Source organism: Aotus nancymaae, unplaced genomic scaffold (assembly GCF_030222135.1).
Source record: "Aotus nancymaae isolate 86718 unplaced genomic scaffold, 86718_ANA_hifiasm-v0.15.2.pri h1tg000018l, whole genome shotgun sequence".
In the NCBI taxonomy this organism is placed as follows: Eukaryota; Metazoa; Chordata; class Mammalia; order Primates; family Aotidae; genus Aotus; species Aotus nancymaae.
This window is the reverse complement of record NW_026988430.1, coordinates 2,462,321-2,481,805: the sequence shown is the minus strand read 5'-3', so window position 1 is coordinate 2,481,805 and position 19,485 is coordinate 2,462,321. Positions and strand designations below refer to the sequence as shown.

Genomic DNA, 19,485 nt, shown 5'->3' with positions numbered 1-19,485 from the left:
GTTCGCTCCCGGGAGCCGCGCAGCTTCCCCAGCAGTGGCAGAGGCGGCGTAGAGCGCCATCAGCGGGCTCTTACGGCCCCAGGCCTCGCGGCGCGCGCTCCGCTCCCCCTTGTCCGCCCAACCTGCCGCCTGTGGGGGCGTGAGACGACGACGGGCGAGCGCCTAGTTAAGCCTTAGCCGCTGCGGCCTCCGGTCCTCCCTCCGCTCCTCCTCGCCTCCACCCCCCGCTTCCCTCCTCCCACTTACCGAGCTCCGGCGTGTCCCGGCGTGTCCCGGCCACGCTCGTCGCTGCTGCAGGAACAAAGGAAGACCCCGCGGCGGCAGCGGCAGAGCCACCTCCGCCTGCGGCTCCGACCCGCTCCCGGCCCGCGGCGGCGGCACCAGGGCGCCCGGCTCAGCCTCCCCGGAGGCCTCAGCCCGGCCTCACCGTGCCGGCTTCGCGCGCGAACCCGGCTTTCGCATTTGGGGCCCCGCAGGCAGGAAAATATGGCTCAGGAGACTAACCAGACCCCGGGGCCCATGCTGTGTAGCACAGGATGTGGCTTTTATGGAAATCCTAGGACAAATGGAATGTGTTCAGTTTGCTACAAAGAACATCTTCAGAGACAGCAGAATAGTGGCAGAATGAGCCCAATGGGGACAGCTAGTGGTTCCAACAGTCCTACCTCAGATTCTGCATCTGTACAAAGAGCAGACACTAGCTTAAACAGCTGTGAAGGTGCTGCTGGCAGCACATCTGAAAAATCAAGAAATGTGCCTGTGGCTGCCTTGCCTGTAACTCAGCAAAGGACAGAAATGAGCATTTCAAGAGAGGACAAAATATCCCGAAAACGGAGGTGTCAGAGCCAGTTGTCACTCAGCCCAGCCCATCAGTTTCTCAGCGCAGTACTTCTCAGAGTGAAGAAAAAGCTCCTGAATTGCCCAAACCAAAGAAAAACAGATGTTTCATGTGCAGAAAGAAAGTTGGTCTTACAGGGTTTGACTGCCGATGTGGAAATTTGTTTTGTGGACTTCACCGTTACTCTGACAACCACAACTGTCCGTATGATTACAAAGCAGAAGCTGCAGCAAAAATCAGAAAAGAGAATCCAGTTGTTGTGGCTGAAAAAATTCAGAGAATATAAATTACTACTTGTGAAGAGACTGAAACTTTGTTTTTATTTTAATATATCGTAGGAAAACATTAAAGAGCAGATGCACGGCCCAAACAAAAACAAACAAACAAAAAACTTCCAGCTAAGCCCCAGGCTCCCAGAGCTCAGCCGGAACTGGAGCCTCAGCCAGGTCAACGTGAGCCACGCGCGCCTGCGGCCGCGACACCAGGTCCCCGAAGGCCTGCACCGCCTCAACCTGCTGCCCCGGGACTCCGGGCAGCCGCCCCAGCAGGCGAGCAGCCGCTGAACGTGACCGTGTGCCGCTGTAGCCAGGATGGTGTCTGCCTGCCGGGGGCCACCGCCCTGCGGGCGGGGGGCGCGGGCGTCAGCCTGGGCGCGCTGGTCATCGTGCTGGCCAGCGTCCTCCTGCTGCTGCTGCTAGTCCTGCTTGTGGCGCTCCGGGCACGGTTCCAGCAGCAGTCTCGGGGCAAGGGGCTTCTGGGGAGCCCCCAGGACGACCTTTGAGACAATGTCCTCAACTACGATGAGCAGGGAGTCGGGGAAGAAGACCAGGGTCCCTGAGGTAGTCGTAGTCCTGATCCTGCACAGCATCTCCCGGCGGCGGCGGCGCAGCGTCTCCCCTGGGGGCTGGTCTTGAACTCCTGACCTCAGCTGATCCACCCTCCTCAGCCTCCCAAAGTGTTAGGATTACAGGCGTGAGCCACCACGCCCGGCTGCTACTGATTTTTGTATGTTGATTTTGTATTCTGTAACTTTACTGAATTTGTTTATCAGTTCTAACAGTTTTCTTGTGGAGACTTTAGGTTTTTCTAATATAAGATTATATCATCAGCAAGCAAGGATCATTCGACTTCTTTCTTTCCTATTTGGATGGTGCTATTATTTTCTCTTGTCTAATTGCTTTAGCTGGGACTTCCAGGACCGTGTTGAACAACAGTGGTGACCGTGTGCATCTTTGTTGTGTTCCAGATCTTAGAAGAAAGGCTTTTTCAGTTTTTCTCCATTCAGTATGATACTATCTGTGGATCTGTCTTACATGGCTTTCATTATGCTGAGATATGCTCTTTCTATATCAAGTTTTTTGAGGGTGTTTATTATGAAGGGATGTTGAATTTTACCAAATTCTTTTTCACCATCCATTGAAATGATCATTTGGTTTTTATTCTTCATTTTGTTGATATGATGTATCAGGTTGATTGATTTGCATATGTTGAACCATCCTTGCATCTAAGGGATAAATCCCACTTGGTCATAATGGATGATCTTTCTGGTTTGCTAGTATTTTGTTGAGGATTTTTGTGTCAATATTCATGAGAGAAGTTGGCCTGTGGTTTTTCTTTTTTTGATGTGTTTTTGTCTGGTTTTGGCATCAGGGTAGTTCTGGCCTCCTAGAATGAGTTTGGAAGTTTCTTCAAATGATTACTTGAATTCTTTGTCAGGCAGTTCATAGTTCTCCATTTCTTTGATGGTTACTGAACCTTCATTTTGTTCCTTTGGTGTTGTTATGTTTCCTTGATTCCTTGTGTTTCCTGTAGCTTCACATTTGTATTTGCACATTTGAAGAAGCCTTCATCTCTTTGAGTCTTTATAGGCCGGTTTTGATAGTTAAAGTCCAATTTGATAGAAAATGTTCTTCACCAGTCAGCTTAGCCAGATATTCTGGGCTAGCCAGTTGGCAGGGTCTATGGGTAGGCAGGCCTGGTGCTTGGGAATGTGGGTGGATGGGCCAGCTTCTGGGCACCATGCACAGGCCCACTATAGGGTGCAAGGTTCCAGTTGTTGAAATACACACACTGACTATTAAGAGCTCCCAACCATTTTCTTATTATTATTATTTTTTTTTGTTCTTAGCTACTCAGAGGGGTCTGCCCATGTTGATTCCTTCCATATTCTTAGTGAAGCATGATAGAAGTGGTCCTTTTGGCTAGCATCCTGAAAGGCTGGAGAAGTTGTATATGTGTTTCATTTTCTTTTTTACTTATGCAAGAACACATGAGATGAGGGGATCTCTCTTTGTGCTGTTCTATGCTGTCTTGGGTGAAGGGTGATTCAGGTAACATAAGAGCTTTTTTCTACAATGTCCAATACAGTGTTTTGCTGTTGTTGTTGTTTTTTTTTTCACTTCTGTGCACTCCCAGGGTGCTGTAAACTTTCATTTGGATTCTGGAGCTCTCACAAAGGTATTTTCATCTGTGGATGGTTGATAAATTAGTCTGTATGTTGGTGGATGAGAGATGTAACTGTCTGTTCCACCATCTTGTTGACATCACTCCTTTCACCTCTGTTTTGAAGTCCCTTTTACCTGATGTCATTGCAGCAATATTTCACTTAAAATATTTAGTATTTTCCAAATATGTCTGTTTCTCTTTTTAATTTCAGGCATTGTATATTCCTGTGCTTTCAGGATGTCTCTTTAAATACATCTATCTATATTTTATTTTTTAATCAGTATGTTGAACATTGCCTTTTAATTGATGAGTTATGTCCATTTATGTTTAATGTAAATTTATGTACTTCCCCCAGTAGATTATAACCTCATGTTTGTAACCCAGTTTGAGGCCTCTGTAGACATTCATTATAAATAGAATGAGTTGATTAATGGCTGCATGAATGTCAAACGAATTGAACTCCTCCCTGCCCACCACCCCCACCCCCATCAAAGTCTATGTAAAGTGCTGGCTCAGCTGATTCAACTATATATGATTGCAATCTCTTTTAAATCACCACAGCCAAGTGACTAACTTTCTTATCAGCTACTATTTACTTTCTTTACTTTGGATGTGTGCTAGATGACACATCTCTAGGTTTTAACTGGATATAGTCAGATAAGACCAAGAATGTAGTCCTGCAGTCAAGTACATTGAATAATTTGACCCTGCAACATTCTAGCATTGGCATTAGTGTGACCTTATTTATAGCCAAGGCTGATGAGACCTGGGGGACACCAGGTTACAAATAAGTCTTTTTTATCACCACATGTATATATGCTCTCTCTGAGCTGGAGCTATATCCCAGTCACTGCTGTATAACACAAAGGGCGATCCCTTACACAGGGTGAAGGATATTCCCAGTCTCCACTTTAAAGCTCTCTTTCCAAATTGCCCTCATGTAAGCCTCTGAAAGTGTTTATCTAGGAGTCTTCCCAGAGCCCCATGCATGTCCTTGTTCCTCAGGCTGTAGATGAAAGGGTTCATCATAGGGGTCACCACAGCATACATCACTGTGGCTACTGAGTCCTTCACAGAGTAGGTATGGAGGGGCTTCAGGTATACCATACAAAGTGTTCCATAGAAGAGGGAGACCACACCCAAATGGGAGGCACAGGTGGAGAAGGCTTTGTATTTCTTAGAGACTGAGGGTATTCTGAGGATGGCTCTGACAATCAACACATAGGAAATGATCATGAATCCAAAGGGAATGAGGAAGATAAAGCAGCCTGTGGCAATCAGCACTGTGTGATGTATCTGAATGATGGAACATGCCAGCCTCAGCAATACATACATCTCACAGAAGATGTAGTGGATTTTTCGTGACCCACAGAACGTCACTCTGGTCATGAGGAGGGTATGTATTAGGCCATAGAGAACAGATAGGACCCAACATAAGGAAAGGAGTAAGATACAGAGCTTAGGGCTCATGGCTGTGGTGTAGTGGAGGGGGCAGCAGATGGCCACATAGCGGTCATAAGCCATCACAGCCAGGATGAGGTTGTCCAGGGCCACCAAGGAGACCAGGAAGTAGAGCTGCGTCAGACACCCTGCATAGGAGATGGCTTTGTTCTGGGACTGGAGGTTCACCAGCATCTTGGGGATTGTGTTGGTGACAAAGAAGAGGTCAGTGAAGGAGAGGTTGGCCAGGAAGAAGTACATAGGATTGTGCAGGCGGGAATCAGAGCTGATGGCCAGGATGATAAGCACATTTCCCACTACCGTGACCAGGTACATGGACAGGAACATCCAAAACAGGATCCTCTGCTGCTCAGGACTCTCTGACATCCCCAGGAGTAGGAAATCTGAACCTTTACTCTGGTTACCTCCATCCATTTCCCCAACTCTCTGCAGCATTCACACCAACAAGTATTTATCAAGTGTCCTTAATTGAATAAAAACAAGAAGATAAGCAAAATCAACATTTTCTTAGAATTAAGAAAGAATATCTTACACCCAATTTTATAATTTTTGAAAATAAGAAAGTAAAAAAAAAGTTTTTATGCGATGTAATTATTTCTGTAACTTCAAAGCTGGTATACTCAATGTTAAAGGAGTAATGTGTAATTCTTGTTTTCAATTATGCCATACTATTCTTGAAGTTTTTAGTGATTAGCATGTTATCTTCTGTATATGTTTTAAAATAATGTTTAGTACAGATATATGCAGTATAAGAAACAGTTCAAAAATAAAAGGGAGAAAACACAAATATTTGAAAGGAGTACGAACCATTTGTGGATATGATGATCTATCTGGAAAAAGTAGGACTATCAGTTGAAAGACTATTAGAAATAAAGAGAGTTTGGCATACTTGAAATCAAGTCTTTCACAGCTAGTAAGACAGTAAGCACTGCCACTTGCTGTGAAACCTCAGGTGGAGTACCGGAGTTCTTTAAGACTCAGTTTCTTCGTGTGAAACATCAGTTGTGGGGTGGGGCAAAATGAAGTAATAAAGTGCCTAACACAAGAAGCTGGCATACAACTAGCACTCAGAAATGTTGCCCTTATTGTTATATTTAACAATAATCAGGAAAAATGTCCAAATACAATGCGAAACAATCTAATCCCCACTGTCAACAAATAAATCATGGCACTGAGATGTTAACAAGAATCAGAAAAAAATTTCAAATTCTCCAGTGAGGAACAAAGTGAAAAATAAATTGATAAACATATCAAGGTTTCCAATATGAAGACAAATGTTGCACAGCTATATATTCTTTGGAATTAATTGAAAGTTTAATCTACTGGATATCAAAATTATAACAGGGTTTTAAAGAAATAAAGCTGTTCTAAATTTCACCCAAAAATAAGTATGTAGATAAGCCAGGAAAAAATGTTGAATAAAAGAGTAACAAGGCGATGCTTGCTCTATCAAACACTAAGAATTCTAAAGGAATACAATAGTAACGTTGGAATGAACACATCAGTAGAAACTTCACAGACACAAAAACAGGTGGAACTCGATCAGTTAATATGGTGCACTCTATATTAGCTGGTAAATTCTACATGGTTGCATTCTATATTAGCAGGTAAAGTCTGCATTATTCAAGAAATTGCACATTGAGATGACTGCATAATTATTTTTGGAGGACTAGTTTGATCAATATTTTGTATCAAACACATTTAAAACATGCTAAAAATTAAAATACTATCGTGTGCCTTTTTTCTTCAAAAGCTTGATGTGCATGGAATAAAATGTTTAAAAAAATCAAAAAAATAGGGCCAGGAGCGGTGGCTCAAGCCTGTAATCCCAGCACTTTGGGAGGCCGAGGCAGGTGGATCACGAGGTCAAGAGATCGAGACCATCCTGGTCAACATGGTGAAACCCCGTCTCTACTAAAAATACAAAAAATTAGCTGGGCATGGTGGCGCGTGCCTGTAATCCCAGCTACTCAGGAGGCTGAGGCAGCAGAATTGCCTGAACCCAGGAGGCGGAGGTTGCGGTGAGCCGAGATTGCGCCATTGCACTCCAGCCTGGGTAACAAGAGAGAAACTCCGTCTCAAAAAAAAAAAAAAAAAAAAAAAGTCCAAAAAATAAAGAAACATGCATATATGTAAAATATGAAAAAATATGTAGCATATGTAAAACAGCTGGATGTGGTCAGGGAAAGAGAGTAAGATCTCTCCCAATACTACTGACGGTTCTCAGTGACTGTGGGAACTCAGCAAACAAGTAGATAACAATAGCCAGCCGCATTAGGGGAGACTAGTACCCCGAGTTGTTACAAGAAATTACCTAAAATGTCCATATTCCAACAACATTTGTGAACCATGAAAAGAAGCAAAGTATGATCCACATGTGAGGAAAATCGGGCAACGGAAGCTACCTATGAGAACGATGTGATGTCAGCTTTCATTGAAAAGATCTCAAAGTAACCATTAAAAATATTTTCACAAAACGAAGAGAAAGCATGATTAAAGGAGTAAAGGAAGGTATAGTGACAATGTCATGTCAAATGGAGAATATCAATAAAAAGATAGAACGTATAAAAAAGAGCTAAATAGAAATCCTGCAGTCAAAATGTACAATAACTGAAATGAACATTTTATTAGTGGGGCTGAATAGTAGTTTTAAACTAGCAGAAAAAAAGAATAGTAATCTTGAATTGATATCAATTATGTAAGCTGAAAAAGAGAGGAAGAGAAAGAATGAAGAAAAATGAACAGAGACTCGGAAAAATCTGGAGCACCATTAAGCATACCAGCACACACAGAGTGGAAACGCTGAAGGAGAGGAGAGAGAAAAATCAGGAAAAATTTTTTTTCAAAGAATGGCTGAAAACTTGGCAAATTTCTTTAAGAAATTAACCTACATATAAGAAACTCAACAAACTTTAAGCAGAATAAATACAAACAGTAAAAAAGCTAAAAGGCAAAGACAAGGAGAAAATCTTGAAATCAGCAGATAAAGATTTTTTACTTACAAGGGAAGTCTAATAAAAGGAACAACAGACTTCTCAACAGAGACTAAGGAGGCTCTAAGACAGTTGCATAACATTCAAAATGGTTGAAGAAAAAACCCTTCAAGTTAAAGTCTAATATTCAGCAAAAGTATCTTTAAAAAAATGAAGGCCAAATAAAGATTATCTCAGGTAAACAAAAACAAAGAGAATTTTTTGCTAGCAGACCTATCTTATAAAAACTACTAAAGAAATTTCTTTAGGTTGCAAGTAAGTTACCTCAGATGATAATTCGAATCCGCACACACAAAAAGCAAAGAACAGTGGTAAAGTATGAAAAGGTGATGGTATAAATGTGTGTAAATATGTAAAAAATCACATATATTGATATAAGCTCTAAGTAATATTTTGCATATATCTATTAAATATGACAATATATATGCATATTTTCTTGTTTTTTCTTATAACTTAAACACCAATTATATAAAATATGTATATGATGTACTGTTGAGGCTACAGCATATAGAAATATATGTATAATATGTTTGTCAATTACAGCATAAAGGAGCTAGGCGGAGGCAAAGTTGAATTGGACTAAGAAAATGACTACAGAAGGTAGAGTAGTGAATTATAACCATGCATTATCAGGATTAATGGATGTCACATCTGTAACAATAATACTACAAAAAGAAAACAATAGAATTATATAGAAATCATTTTCCTATATATCACTGGGCTTAAGTTGTTAGAAACCTGAAGCTGATTCTGATAAGATGTGTGAGGTAGACTATAGAACAACCACTAAAATACACCTGCAAGAATAGAGTGAAAAAATTATTAAAATGCAACACGAGAAAATATCCACCTAATGGAAAAGAAGGTGGTAAAGGAAAATAAAGGAACAAAAGGACATGGAACACACAGAAAACAAAAAGTAAAATGGCAGACATAAATCTAATGATATCAATCGTAACATTAAGTGTGACTGCATAAAACAATTCACTCAAAAGGCAGAGACTGTCAGAGTGGGTAAAAACATGATCCATTCATATGCATTCTACAGAAAACCTACTTGATTCAAAGATACAACAAGGTTGAAAGCAAGAAGATGGGAAAAGATATGCAATCAGGAACCACAGGAAAAACAGAATGGCTACACTTTAGCCTTAAAATATAAAATGCCTTTTAAAGATTAAAATAGAGTTTACACTGACCTGGTGGCTCATGCCTGTTATCTCACCACTTTGGAAGGCTGAGGTAGAACTGCCTGAGGTCAAGAGCTCAAGACCAGCCTGAGCAACATAGCGAGGATTCCATCTAGTAAAAACGAGTTTAAGTCAAAAAGTCTTACTAGAGATAAAGTGAGACATTTTATAACGACAAGTGGATCAATCTATGACGAAGATATAACAATTACAAACATATATGTACCCCAATACATGAAGGGAACTCATGGAAATGAAGACAGAAATACGTAATTCAACAACAGTAATTGGAGAATTCAATACACCACTTTCAATAATGGGTAGAACAACTAGACAAAAGATCAACAAGGAAATAAAGATCAACACTGTAAATTAACTGCACCTAACAGATGTCTATGCAACACTCTGCCCAACAACAACAAAAAAAAGAAAATTATTTCCAAGTGTCACTGGAACATTCTCTATGATAGACCATATGCTAGGTCATAAACCGCAATGATATTAAAAGGCTAGAAAAAATACAAAGTATGTTTTCCAGCTACAATGGAATGAAATTAGCAATGAATAGCAGAAAAAATTGAAAAACATGTTTCATTTCCATATGTTACTTCATTTCCGTATTGTGGAGGATTATACTTCCAAGAAAGTTCTTCCAGCAATTTATCCATATCTGCTAAATGTTCCAGTTTGTGTGCATAGAGGTGTTCACAGTAGTCTTGAATGATCTTTCATTTCTGTGGTGTCCCTTTTACAGTGGACTTGAAAGAAACTTGAAAGCATTCTCACTGAGAAACGGAACAAGACAAAGATGCCCACTCTCATCACTTCTATTCAACATAGTACTAGAAGCCCTACCCAGAGCAATAAGAGAAAGAAATACAGGGCATCCAAATCGGAAAAGAGAAAGTCCAATTAGTGCCGTTTGCCAATGGTATGATCGTATGCCTAGAAAACCCTAATATGAGTCCCCACCCCCCAATGAAGGAGGTGGCGAGTGAGCATGCTACCCTGCCAGGGAAATCATGCTTTTTCCACAGAACTGTGCAACCCATGGATCAGAAGATTCTACGCATGAACCCACACCACTGGGGCCTGGGGTACCAACCCTGGAGTTGTGCAGATTCTCAATAGCCTCTCAGCTAGAATCTGCTTAAGTTCCTGGGGGAAGGGGCAACTGGCAGCACAGTTGCAGCTGCCTGCTGTCTAAGCTGTTTGAGCTCCTTTCGGGAGGGGCAGCACCCAACATTGGGACCGATACCTGCCTAGCTCCCTGGGTAGGGGAAGAGCAGCAGCCATCTCTGTAGCTCCAGGCCGCACTTTTTCCCTGCTGGAGCCAGGGAGGATGGTTGACTTGGTCCCAAGAGGTGTCCCACATAGCCCAACACATCAGCTATGACAGACTGTGGCCAGCATGCCTCTTCAGGCCTGACCCTGACCCATCAGGTGGGGCTTCAATGCAGGAACTACAACTCCAGCCTGGGCCTGAGCACCTAGTGGGAGGGGAGGCTTCAGTCTCTGCAGACCAGCTGACTTAGCTTTTCCTCCTGGTAGTTCTGAGGAATCCACACAGCCCAGACAAGCGTGTTTCCCTTAGTGAAGCATAACCCCTCCACCAAAGGACAGTCAAAGTTCTTCATTAAACAAGTCCTTTCCCTATGCCGCCCAACTGGGTGAGACCCTCCAACAGGAGTTGTCAGACACCCTGTATAGGACTGATCCTACTGGCATCAGGTTGGTGCCCCTCTAGATCAGAGATCCCAGAAGAAGGAGCAGGTGTCCATGTTTGCCATTCTCCAGCCTCCTTGAGTGACATCTCCAGGCACGGGAGTGAATCAGATGAATAGGGCCTGAAATGAGCCCCCAGCCCTAAAGAAGAGGGACCTGACCGTTGAAAGAAAAACAAACAGAAGGCAATGACAAAAAGCCCCCACAAGGGGCAGCAGCCTCCAAGATCAAAACTAGACAAACAATGAAGATGAGAAAGAATCAACAAAAAAATCCACTGAAAACCCAAAAGGCCAGAGTGCTGTTGCTTCTCCAAATAATTGCCATGCCTCTCCATCAAGGAAGCAGAACTGGATGGAGGGTGAGATGGATGAATTGACAGAAACAGGCTTCGGAAGATGGGTAATAAAAAATCTCCTCCAAGCTAAAGGAGCATGTTCTAACCAAATGCAAAGAAGATAAGGACCTTGATAAAAGGCGAGAGGAGCTGCTAACTAGAATAACCAGTTTAGAGAGGAACATAAATGAACTGATGGAGCTGAAAAACACAGCATGCAAACTTCATGAAGCGTACACAAGTACCAATAGCTGAATTGACCAAGTGGAAGAAAGGATATCAGTTTAAAGACCACCTTGATGAAATAATGCATGCAGACAAGATTAGAGAAAAAAGAATATGAAGGAATGAACAAAGCCTTCAAGAAATATGGCACTACATAAAAATACTGAACCTACGATTTATTGGAGTACCTGAAGGAGACAGGAAGAGTGGAAACATGCTGGAAAACACACTTCAGGATGTTATCCAGGAGAACTTCCTCAGTCTAGCAGGACAGGCCAACATGCAAATTCAGGAAATATAGAGAACACCACTAAGATATTCCACAAGAAGATCAACCCCAGAACACATAATCATCAGATTCTCCAGGGTCAAAATGAAGGAAAAAATGTTAAGGGCAGCCAGAGAGAAAAGTCAGGCTGCATACAAAGGGGAACCCATCAGACTAACAGCAGATCTCTCTGCAGAAACCCTAAAAGCCAGAAGAGAGTAGGGGCCAATATTCAACATCCTGAAAGAAAAGAATTTTCAACCCAAAATTTCATATCCAGCCAAACTAAGCTTCATAAGTGAAGGAGAAATAAAATATAAAAATTAGCCAGGTGTGGTGGCAGGCACCTGTAATCCCAGCTACTCAGGAGGCTGAGGCAAGAGAACCACTTGAACCAGGGAGGTTGAGGTTGCAGTGAGCTGAGATGACGCCATTGCACTCCAGGCTGGGCAACAAGAGCAAAACTCCATCTCAAAACAAAATGACATAGTAACTATGTGATAGTCTTTTGGCTTTTGAGTGAAACCTAGAGTAACCTTTAGGACATGCTCTAGAGATGACTTGTGTGCCCAGCTTGCCACATCTGTTATTTGTTACCCACATAGTTCCCCTATGGTTCTATACCATGAATTAGCTCATTTATTTTCAGAGTGCTTATGTGCAGCTTTGAGCAGAAAGATCGGCTCAAAGTCATAGTGCAATTTGATGGCAAAGACAAATCCATGAGGCTGTATGTTTGTGTCAGGCTACCGCTGAGAGGAAGGAGAAAACACGGAAAGTTGGGGTCAAGAAAAGGGGTGTTGCTTGCCACCTAGTAAAATGAAGAATTGAAAAAGAAAGGGGAGCCGATGGGTTCATCCCCAAGACCACTTCAAGACCCCCTAAGTAACCTGAGTATGAAAAAAAGTGCTGTGATGACTCCCTGTGGGGACCCAAACCCTGAGCGCACTCAGCCACCACCTCTGTTTCTGCCATGGAAAGAAAGTCCTGCCACCTCCTCAAGGCCCCATCAGAAATGACTTCCTTCCATATTCTGGTTCGCATAGCTTGGACTCTATGGGACACCTGCCGATGATAAGATGAGGAAAGCCAGAAGACTCCCAGAGAAATTGATACCTCTGCTTTCTAACCCACAAGGCAAGCCTCTCCAGCACCGTGCACATCATGATCACCTGTGATGCTTCAAAACAAAAAGCTGACTTTCTGACTCGCTCTCTTGAAGTCCTAGTTCTGTTCTGAAAACCAAGTTCTTTTTAGCAAGCATGCAGCAGTTTCGATGCTACACTTTGGGCAACTGCTCTGAGTTTGTAAGAGTCAGTGGGTTCTGAACCCTGGTGTGGTCAGGTGGTTGCGGAGACACAAACCCCTCTGTTGTGTTGCTGGGGTGTAAGGGGGGAGATTGTAGGGGAAATATGGAAAAGGGCTCTGAGCTTGCAGGGGAAACACTGGGCTCTGTACCTCTTCTGTTACCTCCTAGCTGTATGACTTGAGTAGGGCACACGACCTGCCTAGATCCCCTCTTCTTAACCTAGGTAGCCATTCCCACAGGTTGTGAGAATTACATGCAACAGAGAATGTGAAAGTACTTTGAAAAGTGTGGCATGCTTATAAGATTCAAAGGATTGCTATATTACCTTTAAAAACTAAGAGGTGAGATTACATGAGTATGTTTGTGTGAAAGAGAAAATGGAGAAGAGAGAAGATAAGGAAGAGAGAAGAGAGATAGCATGAGGCTGAGACGCACAGACGTTACCCACTGCTCTGTGCTGCTCTCGGAGCTCACTGGTTTTGCTTCCTCCACGTTCCAGCTCTATAGGATGAAAACACAGCCAGGACATAAAAGTCTATAATGCATTATTTTCTGAATAGGTCGTGGAGACTCATCCTCTTGGCTAAAGGTACAGAGCAGAGAACTTGTTGCCTGTGTCTTCAGTTTCTGTAAAAAAGGAGACAGGATTTAAGGCTATTTATGCCGTGATGAGACTTGTGGGATCTGAGAACCAAGTCTTGAATCCTAGATTCATGAAGAAATGGGCTGAACAGGGAGAGCATCAGGTCTGCTTATCCATTGTGGAGGTAACTTGGGGATGCAATCCCAAGATAGTTTCTTGAGATGAATATGGATAATTGCTCCAATGTTATTCCCTAGAGGTGAGGGTCTTGGGAAATGAGTCTTATTTACAAGAAGTAGACCAGCTCCTTATTGTGCAGCTATCCTAAAACATAACCTAGGAATGCCAGGCGCAGTGGCTCACACCTGTAATCCCAGCACTTTGGGAGGGTGAGGCAGGCAGATCACCTGAGGTCAAGAGTTCAAAACCAGCTTGGCCAACATGGCAAAACTCTGTCTCACTAAAAATTCAAAAATTAGCTGAGTGTTGTGGCACATGCCTGCAGTCCCAACTACTTGGGAGGCTGAGGCAGGAGGATCACTTGAACCTGGGAGGTGGAGGTTGTAGTGAGCCAAGATGGCGCCATTGCACTCCAGCATGTATATGTATATGTATATGTATATGTATATGTATATGTATATGTATAACAGAAAGCCAAAATATACACATTTTGAGATGGAGTCTCCATATGTACATGTGTACATAAATATATACATATATATATATATGTATAACAGGAAGCCAAAGTAACAGCCAAAGCTAAAGCTGACTCTACATATATTGCAGATGGCTTTGATTAGAAAGAGCTCTGGCAAATTTAAAGGATTAAACTTCAACTAGAATGAATCCAGATTTCTATGACCCAAAGTACTAAGCAAAAGCAATAAAAAAAAAAAAATCCTATTTGGAGAAACATAATGTCACCTTAGAGCTCAAATTATTTCTCTTAATAATTTTTCTGGCACAATATTCAACATAAACCCAAAGATAAAAAAGATACACAAGGAAGGAAGATTCCAATAGCAAGAACCAACAGAGGGGAGACATATAGAGACTCCAGATAATACAGTTATTAGACATAGATGGAAAATGATGATGCTCATGTTGCTTTAGGAAATAAAATGAAGCCTGAAAATTTTATCAGGAGTTTTTACAAACAGACCAGGCATGAGTAACCAGCACTCCAGTGAAAAACACATTACTGACCCTGATACAGAAATCACCTTGTATTCCTTTCTAGTCACTGTTCCTGCATGGGTGCTCACTATCCTAACTGCTAATAGCATAAAGTTGGCTTATCTATTTTCACACTTTATTTAAATGGACATATACAGTTTGTACTATTTTGTGTTTTTTTCTTTTTTTTTACAGTACAAATAAATTAGTGTTTAATAATTACTAGAAAGTAATTTAGATAATTTCTATATTTCTCACAAATCACTTGGGTTTTGCTTCTTCTGCATGTATCACAGGCTTCCTTTTCTTTTTCTTTTTTTTTTTTTGAGACGGAGTTTCGCTCTTGTTACCCAGGCTGGAGTGCAATGGCGCGATCTCGGCTCACCGCAACCTCCGCCTCCCGGGTTCAGGCAATTCTCCTGCCTCACAGGCTTCCTTTTCAAACCATCGTTTTGATTCTTTAAATTTCTTGTCACAGCATCATAAGTCTCATTTGCTGTAAATTATTCTAAAAAGTTTAAAAGTGAGATACTTTGAGCCCCAATGAATGGATCGTATATAATCTCTGCCACAGGCATTAGGTAGAGCGTTCGAACACTTCTTAACAAGTGTCATTCTAGAAAGATGAGATATCACAGCTACATAGAGGATAGTAGGTCTACAGTTTTAATGTGAGGCTTGGGGAAATAGATTCTAAAATCCTATTTTTACATTTATGAGGAAGAAGAAAACCCTCAAAACCTGACAATCTAAATATAAATCAGATGCAGTCACACTGTAATAAATATGCTGAGATAAATAACTTTGTATATTTGTAATTTTTTTAAAACATTTAATTTCCAATTTTGCTAAATTCAAAAATACATACAACTTAAAGCAAATAGGGCAGAATGTTAACACCAGGTGAGGGTTGTATGCTGTTCGCTCTACTGCTGTTTTACTTTTGATGTAGATTAGCAATTTTTTAACATAAAAAATGAAAAAATGTTTATAAGACAAAGTGTATGTCACTGAGTATCACTAGTTTTAGAGTTAAAAAGTGCCCTGTCTTATAGGCAAAAAACTTTTCTGCTGAAAGAAGTGTGGGAGAAATATTTGACATGCATTAAAGGAAAAAACTGGTTTAGAAGCCAATAAAGAGAGAACACACTGCATGTACCCCCTCATCAATATCATCTCTTGAGTTTTCAAAACAAACATGTTCCTCCTGCTCCAACACAAACTCCCATGCTAATCGTGCAAAAACACAGCAATCCACCAACTTCCACGTTTACAAATGATGAAGTTTAAAAACGCATCTCTTGATAAATGAAAATGTTTTCCGACTTTGAGGAATAAAAAAGGTTTTCCCAGTTGAATGCCTTAAAACTGTCTAATACTCTGAATTTCTCATGTACCATTTAATTTGGCTATGTTTTAAAAATACAGCACGTGGTTTTAATTCTTGTTTAAAGTCTAACGCTAAAGACAAGGCCTCACAGTTCCCTGGTAGCTTGTTGGCGGAACAGTATCAACACGGCGAAATTACAAGACTTTCTTTTTAAGATTTGAATTTACTTTTTGAGATGTGAGACAGCACTACAGCATCCCCAAATTATCTGGCTTATGGTGAAAATGGAGGGAGTAAAAATCGTATGGTGTGAATGATACCACCAACAAGAAAAATCTGTCCCAAACCTGAAGTTCCCTTCCCAGGTCTTCCAACGGGTCACATGGAATGACTGCACACTTCCTTCCTCCTCATGGAAGACTGAGAAACTTACAACTCAGGGGCAGATACCGGGAAGACCCAAGGACAGGGCCAGGTCCGTTTAAATGAAGACACAGGTGACATTAGGATGAAAAAATCCTGGGAGGTGGGACACAAGTGAATTTAATGAACAACAGCCTTAATTTTGAGAATAGTGTCAATTGCTGGTTTTTAAACTCATTATGGGCCTCAGAAATTGTTTAAATAAACTCTTTTCCTCCCCCTCCCACTCCCCGGCCCCTCAAACCTGTGGCATCCTCTCTTAGTTCTCTGCACTAATTACTGGCAGTCAGATCGCACAGACAATAATTTAGGGTCCAGTGAAAGTAACACAGCTTGATAGCAGAGTCTTGGGAGACTGAGGAAAGGAAGATAGAGGCAAATCTCTAGAAAAAATGAGTGTTTCTCTTTGTAGAAGCTATAATAATTTTTTTTAAAAAAGATGCCTTAACTTTGCTAATAACCTAAGATGACTTGTGGAAATTCACTAAATTAGAAATTGTTATTTTTTGGTTTTTGGAAGGTGCATTGTTGCAAGCAAAAATAACACAAAACAATGTTAAATCGAGCCCATTTTAAGCTCCCTGAGATGACATACAGAGACACACTACACAGTACAGTATTAGAGCAGAAAATAATTTACAAAAATCATTTAGAGTAAAATCAAATTTCTATTTCAACAAATATATCATCAAATTAATTGTATCTTTGATTATCTGTTGCTATACGTTTATTCATACCAGAAAAATTGTCACATTTAAAATTCTTAAAATAGTTTTGGCACAGGTCACATCTTCTCATTTTGCGAAGTCCCTGAGCGCTTTGAACAGGCTGACCTTATGCATCAGGCGCTTCCCCAGACAGCCTGGTCCTCTCCCCAGAATGCCTTGCTACCTGCCCTGGCCTCGAGGCTACTTTTACTCTTCCCACCATTAACTCTAGATGAACATTTCATGCTATCACCTTTCTAGCCAATGGTGCTCTGCAGAAACCATGCAGCATCTCTGACAAGAAGACCTAGAGTCCCTGCCCCAAAATGGACCTCATACCATCTTCCCGACGCTTAATGACAGGGAAGGGGAACCAGAGAAGGGTACGTTTTGTGTATCCTTCATATTATTCATAAAATTGCCTGTAATGGTCAGTGTTTTAATGTCTCCAAAGCTTTATGTCTCAGATGCTCATCCAAACAATGGATGGCAAAGAGGTCAACATCCACGTCAAACTTATTGGCAAACGAGTGGTGCTTGCGCAGCATCCAGTTCAAGTCGCCAGCTCCGAAAATGCACACCGAGCGCACGTGCACCCCGTCGCAGGGTGGGTAGGGAGCATCCTTGGAGACATCACCCTCCAAGTACTGCCACTTGACAAACCTGGCAACAGCGTGCATGTCAGATAAATCGTACTTATGGCTGGCAGAGAGTGAGCCCGGGACTTCAGGAATCCTCTGGATGGCAGCCCAGAGATACTCATCAGGGCTATATGTGTCTTGCGCCCACTCCATAAACTTCTGGATTTTTTCATCCTGTAGTACACACCCCACATACTCTCTACTCACCACAAAGTAGGCACTGCTAGAAAAAAGGGGTGTTTCCAGCGGAGGAAGCATTTTGACAGTCCCTGTGTTTGTCAGCTTTCCACTAATGACCTCATACCGCTTTTTCCACCTTTCTTCTTTATTGGATGGCATCCTCTCCGTTTCCGGGTTGTTTTCTCCCATCAACAACTTGAGCTTCCTGACAATTTCTAGGTTGGTTTTAATAGGAAAATCCATACCGCAAAGATTTATCAAGTACTTCCAGTTTGCCCTCGTTGCACAGAGGTCCTTCATGCAGTTGAGGTCAGCCTGAACCCGGCTCCACGATGCATAAACCACACTCTCCAATCGGCTGGCCACAAAGACATTACTGAAACAGGAAGCAATGCCCATCACTGCAGCTAAATAGGAATCCTCGGATTTTTTGTCCACATGAATGCAATAGAAATTCTGAGGCATATAGATGGCCCTCAGTAGCCTGTCAAGCATTTCGATCTTGTGATGAACCACTGTAGAATATGCTATTGGAAACTCTGCCTCTTCTTTACAAAGGGGCTCTACAATATATTTGCGCCTCTTGATGAAAGAATTACAGTCACTGGTCATGTTTATATAGTCATCAGGTGTCCACGGAGGGCGCTTATTAAATTTCACTGTTAGGATCTCAAGCTTTACCTTTTGGATTTCATTTACATCACCCTGTAAAAGTTTGGTGCAGTTAATATCGCTACTAGGATTCTCCTCAGCAAGCTCCAAGTGTCTGACACTTACAATTCGGGCTTCTGATGAATCCTTAAAACGGAGAAGGTGATTAGGGAAAAAACAAGAACCACAAAGTAGTATTTAGCGGGATAAGAAAAAAGTCTCCTTCGCTGCAACTTCCTCAGCATTTCAAACAATAATCAGGGATTTCCTTTGTGAAGGGCAGTCTTCTACGCTCCAAGCACCCATGATTTTTCCTCCGTTGTGGCCTTGAACGTTGTCAGTTTGCATTTATCAGAACTGCAATGACATCTTGAAATTAAGAACATCACTGGAGTGGGCGTCCGGGCTGGAGGCGCAGGAAGATGCCCTGCCGCTCCTCGTCCGCCAAGCTCCCGCCCCGCCAGCGCTCTAGGCGCTGGGGAGCTGCGCCTGCAGCCCTCTGTGTTTTTCACTCATTGTATATGTGAGATTCAGCCACATGGTTGTATGTGGTTGTAGAGTTTTCATGCTCATTGCTATATGGTATTCTATTGTGTGAATATACCACTAAAAATTCACTTATGGGCATAAGTAATATCTGGTTTTTGGCTTTGAGTCAGGTAGCCACACATCTCTCTTGGATTTATGAATCATGTGACAGGCCTATGTGTAGTTTTTGTAGCCAGTGCTAAACACTTTTCCAAGTACTGAACTTGTATTCATACATTTTCCCTACCTCCAGCAGTGTATGGGAGTTCTAGTTGCTCAATAAATACCTTAACATGATTTAGTATTTTTCATGCTTTTCATTTTAGCTATGATGGTGAGTATAGTGGTATCTCAGCATGGTTGAAATTTTTAAATATGATACATAATAGAGGTATATGTGATAACTTAATATCTTCACAAAATTTGTCAAGATCAAATCAATGTCATTGGGATATATATATCGTCTTAAATATTT

General features: G+C 41.7%; 2 protein-coding genes and 1 pseudogene across 2 annotated transcripts; 1 reads left to right on the top strand and 2 right to left on the bottom strand.

Moving 5' to 3' along the window:
• The first annotated feature begins 472 nt into the window (after nt 1–472).
• On the top strand, nt 473–1,258 carry LOC105714459 (AN1-type zinc finger protein 5-like; annotated as a pseudogene).
• A 2,961-nt stretch (nt 1,259–4,219) lies between these two features.
• On the bottom strand, nt 4,220–5,158 carry LOC105714461 (olfactory receptor 1D2). Its single transcript, XM_012448408.2, has one exon. It carries the CDS (start codon nt 5,156–5,158, stop codon nt 4,220–4,222), a length of 939 nt encoding a protein of 312 aa, XP_012303831.2.
• A 12,283-nt stretch (nt 5,159–17,441) lies between these two features.
• LOC105714434 (beta-1,3-galactosyl-O-glycosyl-glycoprotein beta-1,6-N-acetylglucosaminyltransferase-like) lies at nt 17,442–18,727 on the bottom strand. Its single transcript, XM_021671280.2, is given in 2 exon segments — nt 17,442–18,610; nt 18,613–18,727. Coding segments are annotated over 2 exon segments (1,284 nt in total).
• Between the last annotated feature and the right edge of the window lie 758 nt (nt 18,728–19,485).